Genomic DNA, 12,148 nt, shown 5'->3' on the forward strand with positions numbered 1-12,148 from the left:
GGATAAAAACAGTAATGAATTGAACTAACTATACAAAATGCAGTTCTGTGATCTGTATGGGACATGTTCTCTGCAGCAGGCACATTAAACCTCAGCCCTACTTTAGTTGAGTCAAAACTGCCACTAGAGAAAACTCCAATCTCTCTTCAGAAGGAAGATTAAAAACTACAGGTATCTTGGCAGATTTATTGTTGCCTGAGAACTGCTGGATATACAAGGAACTCTGCAGCAAGTGCTTTTAAACCCATAACAAATTTCGAAACACAGTGCCTCAACCCTCCCCCTCTTAGCTCAGTTAACAGTGTGGTGGGGCAGCAGCTGTCACATTGGCCTAACACCGGAGTGGTTATGCTGGCCTGATGACTATGTCACTGGGGGGGTGATATTGTAGCACTGCTGCAAACCAGACCCCAGTGCATAACAGACCCCCACCTTACCAGCCTCACAGGGAAAATCCTGATGCCCTGTACGGCCAGTCCAGCCTTGCCTGTGCCTCTGATGCAAAAACGTACAGCAGCAATGTAAAGCTTCTTGGAGCTCTGCTCCATGGCTGCTGCAGGCAGTTTTCTACTTTGGATCTCCTCATACTGAGAGATAGTTCTGCAGCTGCCACAATCAATTATACATTTGCAGGATTTATAAGCAGTACACGACAAACAAGTTCCACAAATCCAGCTATAAGAGAAGAATGACACTGAGAGTAGAGACTGCAACTCTATATATGATGAGAGACAGAGAAAATACAATAGATAATTGTGTAACAGGGACCAATATTGCCATTGAGGGCTCCTGGTGACATCATAAACCAGAGGCTGCAAATATACTTGGATTGGAAACTTATGAGCACTGGAAGAGACTGTACACCCCTGCAGAAAGGCACATTGTTTCTTATATGGAGGTAAATGTTGAGAGGAAAATATCTACAGCAAACTTACCATTGCCATTACTGATCTCTCCCTGGGAGCAGGGGACACAGTCAAAGCAGCACAAAGGCTGCCCCTCTCTGGCAGCCTTCCTGTACCCAGGGGGACAACTCTCACTGCAGACAGACAGAGGAACCTGCAGGTGGGCAATAGAGAAAAATATATAAACAGCAAGAGAGAAACAGAAAGAAGAGACAACAACATGAATTAAACAGAGATAGAGGGACAGTGGCAGTGAGAGAGACAGAGAGATAGAGGAGAAGAGGTAGAGTTAGTGATAGTAAATGTATGTGCTTGTGTGTGTATTTGTGATAGAGAGAAAAACAGAAGAAGCGAAAGGTGAGAGGGAAAAAGAGTCAGATAATGCACAATAGAGCAATGAAAGGATGGGGGAGGTGAAAGAAGAAAGAGAAAGAAGGTAAGAGTATGAGCAAAGATGGAGTAAGTAAGGATTCAAATGAGAGATAGATTGAGAGCGAGAGAGGAAGAAGAGGTTGTGTGAGAATTCTAGGAGAGCGAAAGAATGGAAAGAAGAACAGTGAGTGAGTGATGAACCTACAATACATGTATAGACACAATAAAGGAGAAAGGAATTCAAGAAATATATAAAATAAAGCAAACAAATTTTGACATATCTGAAATTACCACAGAAAAATAAATAAATCTACGATTTGCAAAGCAGGGCTAATCAACCCTGAGTATCTCAAGGGGCTGAAATATAGGCACGTGGAGATTAAGGGCCAGATGTAGGTAACTTCAATTTGCCGATTCTTAAATACCGAATTTTACCGATTCGGTAAATTTGAAGGTGGGAGATGTAGGTAATTTTTAAATGTGAATTACCGAATCGGTAACATTCGGTATTTCCCATTGATTCCTATGGGCTGTGAAGCCCATAGGAATCAATGGGAAATACCGATTCGGTATCTACCGAATCGGTAAATACCGAATCCTGCAAGGGTGCAGGGGGTGTCACTTTGACACCCTCTAGCACCCCAAGTACAGGCATGTGTGACATGTGGCACACATACATGCCCTAAGGGCATGTCTGTGTGTCACATGGCACAGGTGTGCATGCACAGATGTTCATGCACACCTGAATTCGGTATTTTACCACCCAATTGGGATTAGTACTACTGTTTAAGAGCTTCCTCGGTGGTCGGCGGGCTCTTCGCAGCCCACTCCCTCAGCTCCCTCCCATTGTCCAATCAGGAGAGCGCAAAGCAAAGGCAAGGGACTGGTCTGCTTAGGTTGTTGCAACACCCACTGCTCTGTCTTGAGAGGGGTCGGCCCGGCCCCTCGCCATTCATTTCAGTGACGTGCTGCTGAAGTCGCCTGGGGCGCAGCATAGGCGCCCCATTTGAAAGCAGCCATTTTCCGCTTTCACTGGCCACTCCCTTCACGATGACATCACTCCTCTTGCATGTGCTGTGAGGGCGAGCAATAGCCCTCGCCCCAGCTAGCATATGCGCAGGAGGTGTCTCTAACCTGCTGTTACCTCATCCCTTCCTAGGAAAACAGTCACACAAAACAGTATTTGATTTTTTTTCGACACGGGGCAGCCAGTTAGCACTTTATTTGAGGCTGGTGGTTGTTGCATTGCGTGTGGTGTCTCTTTCTTGTCTCTAGTCCCGATCCTCGTCTGAGTCTAATGGGGCAACGCCCCTTTCGCCCCTATGCACCAGCCGCCACTGTTTTTAAAATCAGGGGTTAATACTACAGAAATACTAGGTTAAAACCTAACTGTAATGAATATGATGTCCCTAGTATTGGGTTGACATGTTTCGAGCTGTTCCCTAAAAGCTCTTCTTCAGGACCACTCAAGGGTCAGCCACATGTGTACCCCTCCTCAAGAATCCTGTGAATAGGAAACAATGAGGTGCCCACCAATGTGTATACACCTAATACTTAATGCATACGGTTAAACACTGACTCACTGTATCTGTAGAAAATAAAGCAAAAGGAAAATTAAAAGTCGCCTGCCTACCAGCCAAGCTGGCCGACCCTTAATACATGCAGCGTCTTATCTCGATTAATGTACTCCTCTAGAGTGGGTGTACTTATCAGCTACTTTGTGCGATCAACCGTCATGGAAGAATTCTATCACACACGATGTCTTGTGAAAATAAGTGGTTATGAACAAATTAAAAACAACCGTGAAGAGAGACGCCACATGACATACAACATATAACAAGCACGTTTTAGTTGTTGATGCAGCCCCCCAGCGCCTTGAGACCCTAATGGGTGAGTAGTACACTTTACAAACCCCTGATTGATTGATTGATTGAGTGAGTTGATGTTTGAAGATAATCTGAGCTGAGGTTGGTTGGACTAATAATAAAACAATGGTGGAATTAATGAACATTTTGGACTTCCACATTTATTTCTGTCTCGAGAAGAGAGAAAACTAACTTTGGTCTTGAATTGGGCCCATTTTGGAATATTACATTCAAGCCGCTATTACGTGGATGACTGAGTGGCCTATTAGTTTATTGAAGAGAGTGCTGGAAAGAAGTTTCTAAAACGATTATTGTTTTGAAAATATTCGTTTTCTAATCTGCAACTAGCACCTTTTGGTAGTAAGGTGGCTGGACCTACATAGCACCTTGAACTGAATGAGGTTTATTCACACAGTATTTATTGGGGATTACATATAGTATTCTTTTTGATGTGTGGTATGTTCCTGTTGGGAAACCACTAATAGCATTTTGGGAAGTGATTATAATCTCTGATGGGATCATCTATAGCCATTTTGGAGAAGTAAAAGTGACTTTATTCAGTGAGGAAGATGGCCAAGGTGGCTCTCTGGAACAGTTCACATATCATTGGTCTTGGTGTCAGGCTGGAACAGTGCAGGCCATTTGAATATGGAACTGCATTGATGTTGGATAGAGCGGGCGAACATTGATTCATCATATTAAAAATAAGTTCAGCGTATGTGCAAGGTACAAATGGTGGAGGAGAGGCCTTTGTCAGGGGCAGACCTCTGAACAGATAAAGACAGATATGAGTTCATACATGGGAACATTGGAAAAAAGTCCAACATTGAGTTGTAAATCAAGAGGTTTATGTTAGGATATTCGGTGACAGGAGTCCGAGGCATATTTTGAGTGGGGGAAGTAAGGGACCAGGAGATGTTTGAGTTAATCGTGCTGGAGATAGTGAGAGGCGCATCGCACACATTGTGACAGAACACGTCATCTTCCTGCAAGGATACAGGGGTCATGATATTACCTGGATCTGATTCAGGAGACTAATCTGGGTAGATCCAAAAGAGATTTTAAAAGATGGAAAGCCCAAGTCCGGGGAATTTGGACAAGAAAATGCAGTTGGAAAGAGGATGCAGGAAGGAGTGGATTTGAATATGGAATAACTATTGGAATCAATGACACCATCAGGAGAGAGTGTTGGGGTATTGGAGTCACTAAAAATATGACGGAGACTTTGAAAATGAGGTAAGAGATTGAGCCTCCCTACCTGTGGAGAATCGTTGGGACGTTGAACCCTGGTCCTGCGCTGCTGTTTGTGTGTCCCTCCCAACGCTGCTTCTCGCGGAATCCGCTTTGCGGGTCCCGCATCGCTGTGTGCACAGTGTTGGTGTACCTTGCACCGAAGGAGGTCCCGGGTGCTTGGTGACTGCTGCCTGTGGGGTGTGTAGCATCGCAGCAGGGCTGCGAGCGGTAGAACCAGGGACTCCATCTTCCAGGAGTCCCTGCGAGTTCAACCCGAGACACCTGGGCCGCTCTCCCTGCTTGCCCCGCCCCCACTAACTAACTATCCTATATCAGAAGGGCACTTTCCCCGCTGCGCAGGAGCGCGCGGGAGCCCCCCGGGAGAAGCCCGGGACAAGGGCGGGACCTTCTGTGGCCGGCCGTGGTCGGCCGAGATTGGGTTGGGCCACCCCCCTTTTGATTTGTTTGATTCGTTGTAACATCTAGATATATCCTTTTTATGTTATTGGTTTAATTATGCTTCTACGCTCTGGAAAAGAACGAACTGTTCAGCTGTAGACCACCAAGGGGGTGGTCTCTGGCCCTTTGGATGCATTTATTACCAGGGCAACAGGTATTTTGGAAAAAGAGATTGCTATGGCTGAAAAACGGCTCTCAATTGACCTAGTTGGTGGGAAACGCTCTTCGTTGGGCACAATTGCCGCAATACCTAGTCCTGAGGCATCGGCACCGAGTGCTAGTCTTCTTTTGGTCGTAGCATCTGTGGATGTGCATTGTGAGGCGGAGGGGGAGGGCTCGTCCGTGATCTCCTCTGACAGTGAGATCAACTCTGGCAATGCACACGGCAGTAGGGCAGAGGGTAGTGTGCTTCTGGCTAGTCAATCTCAGCCGGATTCTTCCTCGGATGAGGACCCCATGAGAAATATATCACGTAAGAGGAAAAGATGTAAGGGCCGCCAGAGGGGAGGCGCAACCAAGATTCCAAAAACAAACGGTCTATTTCAGCCAACTATTATTCCTGAAGCTATCCCTAATCCACCCACTACCTCGGTCCTAAATGATCCCCTGCATCCTCCAAATTATCCTTATGGGTCTTCAGATCCTTGTCCTACGTGTTATAACAGTGATGGTGGCTTGTTGGGTAAAATGGAAGCTTTATTTAAAACCCTTTTACTGCCGGTTTTGGAAAGAACTAGATTGATGACCGCAAAATTGGATGCACTTGAGAATTTTGCTAACATCAACACCGGTCTTTTAAAATAACTAGTTAATTCTCAAAGTTCTTTGGCGAACCCGATCCCCTCTAGCAATTTCAAATCACAGGGAGCAGTGGCTACGGGTAAGTTGCCACCTATAGTACCCGCTAAGCCAGGATCCATAAGGTCTGCTCTAAATAAACCCGAAGGGTCAGGGGTAAGGGGTGGAACCACGACGAATAATGATAACATACCCATATTGGCCACGACTTTACAGGTCCCAAAGAAGGCTAGTTCTAAATCCAACCACTTGGGACAGCTGAGTATCCCCAAGCCCGTTGTGACTACATTGGCCCAAACCCATGTGAGGGGTGATTCCAATACATTTACACAGCCCAAAAGAAGTAATGTAGTATTAGGGAGTAGAACTACCAATACCTCGATACTTTCCTCAAAGGTCAAAAACGGGCCCCCCCCTGCACAGATTTACCTGCTGAAGCCACCCCATACATGATTGTCCAAACAGGTGTCGCACCAATTAGGGAGGATCAAACTGAACACTTTTGGGGACCTCAAAAACAAAGTCATATTTTGGTTAAATAAACATCGTCCCCTCCCTCCGTCCTCTTCCACAGACATATTGTATGTGAGAAGAGTTGACTGGGTGGGCCACGGCAGTAAGGACTTAGAAGGGGATTGTGCTATCATATATTTCAAGGACCCTTGGGTTGTGGATTTTATACGCAGGGAAGCAAGGTTTGGCAGATTGGGTGATGTGCAGACATTGGGCCTTGGGTATTTTTATCCTCATCGTTTCTGTGAGTTTCCCCCCAACCATATGATTCCAAGAAGACCTATTAGGAGATTCCAAGCGGATAGAACTCCCTCTACCCCGTATTATCCCACACTGTTTAACCGCTTCGAATCCCTTTCTGGTCTGGAGGGCATCGATTGACTTCATCCTGTTGTTGGAAGCGAGAGTGACCCCAGCAATCATGTAGGAGGGGCTGATGTAGCCTGTAACACGGCATTGAGTCTGGGGGGAGGTACCCTGGAGATAGAGAAGGGGACAGCCCCAATATATAAGATGGATGTTAATCTGGAGGTGGGTCCTCAACCCAACAAGAGCGAGATTTTGGGAGTGGTTCAATGTGTCCAGAATGCCACTGCATCCCCCAGTCAGGCAGTGTCGCTTAAACTAGCTTCGTGGAATATAGCGGGGTTAAAGGGGCGCTTGGGCTCAGAGGATTGGGTAGAGTTCATTGACACCTATGACATCTTATTGTTTCAAGAGAGCTGGGCTCCCGGTCCAATGCATAGGGTGGGATTTTTAATTTTTTTCAAACCAGCAGTGAAGGGTCATAAGGGTAGAGCTTCAGGGGGCCTAGTTATCTGGGTCAAACAGTCCGTTGGCTACAGGCCAGTGAAAATTGATGTGGATAACCCGGATCTCCTGGGAATTAAATTATGTAAGGAAAACTGCCAGGATGTAGTAGTTATTAACATCAATGCCCGAGGCCGCCCTGGAGGGCGTAGCCCTGCTATATTAAATGCATTAGATTCCTACCTTGAAGGGATAGGGAGAGACAAGTTACTCATTTTAGCGGGGGACTTTAACTACACCTTTGAACCTTTGCTCAGCGCGGGGGAGGACCTGGGGTTGGAGGACGACACTGTGTAGAATATCCCGATGCTGTACTTGAATAACATTAAAAGGGGTACAGAGGCGGCACTACATTGGGCGGGGTTGTGTCTGGACTGGGGTCTGAGAGCAGCCAATGGTCGTACGGCCTCTGACAATGCCGGAAAACCCACTTTTGACAACGGGGTTAGTAAAAGTAGAATAGATTACATCCTGTTAAAAATGGAATACTGGTCATTTCTGGCCGACATGGAAGTCATGCTTCGCCCCGAAAGTGATCATAACCCATTGTCTCTTAGTCTAAGACTCCCTGGTGACCACGGTAGGTCTACCTTTGTTGCACACTTAACGGGTGATGCCCTCCTGACTAATGATAAAAGAAGGCTTAAATGGTCAAGGGTTGTGGAAAATTCCTCCCTCCTAGATGACATATCGGAGGCAGTATCATCGACTCTGAGTGATATCTTGAAATTATCGCCCACAGAGGCTGCTATTGACCAGATCTGTGACCTCCACGAACAGTGTTTTAATAAACTTAAGGCCCTTCTAACCCTCCCATTAACACAAGGAAAGGCGAAGGCACAGGGTTGTCAGGAAAAATGGTAGAACAAAAACTGTGGGGTTGCGCATAGCGCTTTAATTAAAGCATTTAAATCCAGGATCACCAGCGACATAAAAGAGGCACGTTTAAGGTACAAAAAAGTACAGTGAGAGGCGAAAAAAGAGTGGGACGAAAGTCATTGGTCAGATCTACTAGAGGCTTGTAGCTCCTCTAACCAGGTTAGATTTTGGGAAATAGTGAAGTGGGGTAGAAACCCCGATTCACAAATCCCTGCTAATCATGTGTCTGTGGAAGCATGGGTTGAATTTTATTCCAGTCAGTTTATGGATCCTGATTTGGAATCTTGTACTGGACAAGCTAAGTGGGAAATCTCCCTACCCACCCACAACCAAGTGTTAACTTTTACGCTCTTAGAAACTGAGTCTGCAATCCGTTTGGTTCAGCGTGGGAAAGCGCCAGGGATGGATTCCATCCCGGCTGACTTATTTAAAACTAATCTCCAACTCTGGGTTCCCTACATAACTTCGGTAGCGAATGCCATTGCTAAGGGGGCACGGATTCCGGTCTCCTGGAAGGGGGCGGAAATCCTTCCCATCTTTAAAAAAGGGGACCGTTCGGTCCCGGGTAATTACCGCCCCATAAGTTTAATTGACTCCCTACAAAAAATCATTGCTAGGATGGTCCTTGCTAGAGTCCAGGGTTGGATGGAGATGGAAGGTATCCTGTCTCCCTTGCAGGCCGGCTTTAGATCAGGCACCAGCACCATCGACCAGGTTTTCAGATTTACTCTGATATACTGGAAGGTGGTGCTGCTGGGCGGCGGATCCATCTACGCCACCTTTATAGATCTAAAGTCGGCCTTCGATCGCGTGCCAAGGGCAAAATTGTGGGCCGTCTTGAAAAACCTGGGACTGCCACCGGAACTGCTTGACCTGGTAGTACGATTACATGAGGGCAATTCCGCTAGGGTGAGGTGGGGAGGCCAAGGGCAGGTCATGGACTGCTTCCCTGTAAACCGAGGCGTCCGTCAGGGGTGTGTATTGGCACCCACACTTTTTCTGTTGTTTATCGATCAGGTGGTGAAGTTTTTTGCTGACACCCCCACTGATGCTCCTTCACTTGGTGGGACCAAGTTCCCCATGCTCATCTTTGCCGATGACACTCTGCTCCTCTCAAAGACCCGTAGTGGTCTGCAAACTGCACTAAATAGATTTGAGGAGTTTTGTTTGGCCAACGATTTGAAAATTAACGTGAGCAAGACCAAATTCATGGTCTTAACTAAAAGTCGCCCCATTAAAAGTTTTGTGAGCATGAATGGAGTAAGTCTCGAACAAGTAGAGGTTATGACCTATCTAAGAGTAACCTTGGACCACCGCCTCAGTTGGAAACCACAGGTTGACACACTTTACCTAAGATTTGCACGCCTTACTGGTTGTCTTTTTGCAGGAGCAAAAAAGGTCTCTAACCAAACGGGTTAAACCAGCCCTTAGGATATATGATACTAAGGTCAGGTCCGCAATTTTGTACGGGGCAGATCTTTGGGGGTTTACGGACCGATCAACTTTGGTAAAAGTTCAAAATAAATTCCTGAGAAAACTGGTAGGACTTCCCCAATCCACTCCGATAAAACCCCTTTGTTTGGATATGAGATGCAAACCAATTAACGAGATGGCCCGATATCGGTTAGTAGCTCTGTGGAGGCGCATTTGGACATCCCCAGATCTAAGCCTCTTTGCCAGGGAATTAGAGGAAGTAAGATCAGTTTGGGGCTCCAGTAATATACCCTGGCTGCGCGAAGTGAAACTGATCTTGGAAGATATGGGCTGTAACCAGCTGTGGGTCTCTCCGGGGACCACTATTTTTCCCTCTAAACAAGACTTTAAAGCGCTATACTGGGCCTTTGTTCGACAGGAGTCTGTCATTAGCTCAGATGTTACCAGCCTAACTGGTAGATTCCTGTCCCACAACTTGGATCACTCTTTTTAGAACTATTGGGACGTCATAACCAAGACATTAGATAAAAAGCTTTACCACCAGTTCCGAGTTGGTTCTTTGCCTTTAAGGTCTTTTACTAAGAAGTGGTCCGCCCTTCTAACTGATTGTTGCCCTTGGTGCATTGACCATAAGGAGAGTGTTGGACATTTCTTATTTGCATGCCCTGCCTATTACGTACTAAGAAACGAATGGATTAGGCCCATTTGTTACCATCTCAGAGTCGGAGGGAGTGCCGAGGCGTTGTGGGCGCTACGTACGACCACCTCTGAGGTGGTGGTCGTAGGTGTTGCCAAATTCCTGGGTTGGGCATGGGTTATTAGAGCCAGACATTTGCAGGCATCCTGATTCTTAATAATTTTTTGGGTTTTTTGTATATGAGGTCTTTATCACACTGTTTAATTCTTTTTTAACGATGAACTGTCTATGTAACTATGAGGATTTTAAATTAGTATTCATGTATGTCTTATTCCTATTTTGTCGTAAATCGTCTTTTATGACGTAAAAATCGCAATAAAGACTTTAAAACCTGAAACCTGAACCTGAGATTACATTCTACAATGTACAAACTGAACACGTGTCCGAGAACGTGATGTGGAAACAGAGGGGAGAGTTAGAAGGAGGAAGGTTACTAAAAGTGAGTTTCAGGTCAGGGAGGTAAGCAAAGAGAAGAACAGTGGGAGCGTGTCATTTGACACCCTTCATTAGAATGAAATACTGCAACTAACATATTTGCTGTTTTCAGATCTGTGTGGTGGAGCTAGTGAGTTGAAATAGAGAAAGTACAAGGCATGAGTGTAGTGAAGCCTTATGGAAGATAAGATGAAGGTGTTTCGACTAGGTGCTGGAAAGAGGCGTGTTACATAGAGGAATTAGGGCTATTTCAAAAACAGAAGCACAAGGGACTATGATTTTCCAAAAGAGGTGAGCAAGGCAGTGTGGGCAGCAGGGTCTAAGGCCAGGAGGAACACTGGAAAAAATATATCTGTCACATTGAAAGATTGGTTTACTTTGTTGTCTGCAGCTCATTACGTCATCAACTAGGGTGGGGCAGAGGGCTTCAAACTGATCAACCTGTCTCCCAAAGCCCAAAGAGTGACAGGCACCTACACCTCTCTAAGTCCAAACCTAACTTCAATGTAATAAAAGGCTGAGTATACTAGCCACGCCTTGAAATAAGGACACCCTTTATTTGATACTCTGTATTTCTTGCAGCAGTGAACAGACAGCATTGACCTGGCTCTGATCTCAATGTTAAGGACACATCTAATATGTGCATGGGAGTGAGACGGTGACAAATCGAACTGGAATGATAGGCGTTCAATAAGGGATTGCTTTATTGGTGCACATTCTATAGATTTCCCTCGATCCAAATATTTTGTGAACTGAAACTGTACCACAGGGAATCATTATTAGAAGAAAATAGCCTGATAAAGGAAATTCTTAGGTGTGAGCCAGCCTACTCTTCAATTTATAACCCATGATCCATAAATTACTCATTCATTTATGAGGTGGCTCTATAGTGTACAATATTGACTGATTATTGCACATTTTTAGGTCAAGCATTCAAGACCTCTAGTATACTTCAGTATATTTTTTTAGGGGCTTATAGATATCCCCTGCTTTTCATTTGTTTGCTTCGGTGTCCTTTAAAAATCCTTGCTTGCTAGTGGTCAGTCTTGCCTCTTTATCCCTCCTTTTCAGGTCTTGCCTAGCGTTGCAGCACCCATGCCGTGCTCGCTCTGCAAGACATATTGTGGATGAGGAGATTTCAGAAGGGGACCTGAAGCCCCGGCCCTCATTTTCATTTGCTGGCGATTGAAACTGAGGATTTTTGATTTCCACCCTCTCCCCTTTTTGTCTAGCCCATCAGTACTAGATCGTCTGCTTTTTTGGCTGCCGTGAAGCAATTTCTTATGTTTAGGAGGCCTGTACTGCTGGATCATATTTCTGACAGCTTATTTTCGGTTTGGCACGGCGGAGATTCATTACTGTGTTCCGAATACCTGATGTGGATCGCACACCCTGGCTTGAACCGGGTTCCTTCGCTTTAAAATCAGAAGCTTTGACTGTAAGGCCATAATCTCTTCCATGGTGTATCCTTCCTCCCATCCCCTCCCATTGTCTGTACCCGTTCCATTTATTCCCGACCGCCTCCTGTGGTCTGTGTTTTCCATGCTCACGCTCCCCTCCTGTTGTCCGAGTTCCCTTTGTTTCCGCCCCACTCTCTGCGCTTGAGATCCTGTTATGTTGTATTTGGTAATTCCAGACCCTTGCAGCGGTTTTTGGGAACAAAAGCCCATCCACCGTGCCCTGTGTTTCTTTGTCTGCCGCTCACTCGCCGAACACGTGCAGGCGCTGGCACGTGGCGCACTCACTGT

The 12,148-nt window shown here is 45.8% G+C and overlaps 1 protein-coding gene across 1 annotated transcript in view; it reads right to left on the minus strand.

The window, feature by feature from the left end:
- LOC144774098 (extracellular calcium-sensing receptor-like) overlaps positions 1-12,148 on the minus strand; it is a 106,844-nt gene that overhangs the window by 16,542 nt on the left and 78,154 nt on the right. Inside the window, exon 4 of the mRNA XM_078659124.1 lies at positions 936-1,059. Coding sequence (XP_078515250.1) covers positions 936-1,059 — 124 coding nt within the window. The remainder of the gene's footprint in view (positions 1-935; positions 1,060-12,148) is intronic.

This window comes from Lissotriton helveticus, chromosome 8 (assembly GCF_964261635.1).
Source record: "Lissotriton helveticus chromosome 8, aLisHel1.1, whole genome shotgun sequence".
NCBI lineage: Eukaryota > Metazoa > Chordata > Amphibia > Caudata > Salamandridae > Lissotriton > Lissotriton helveticus.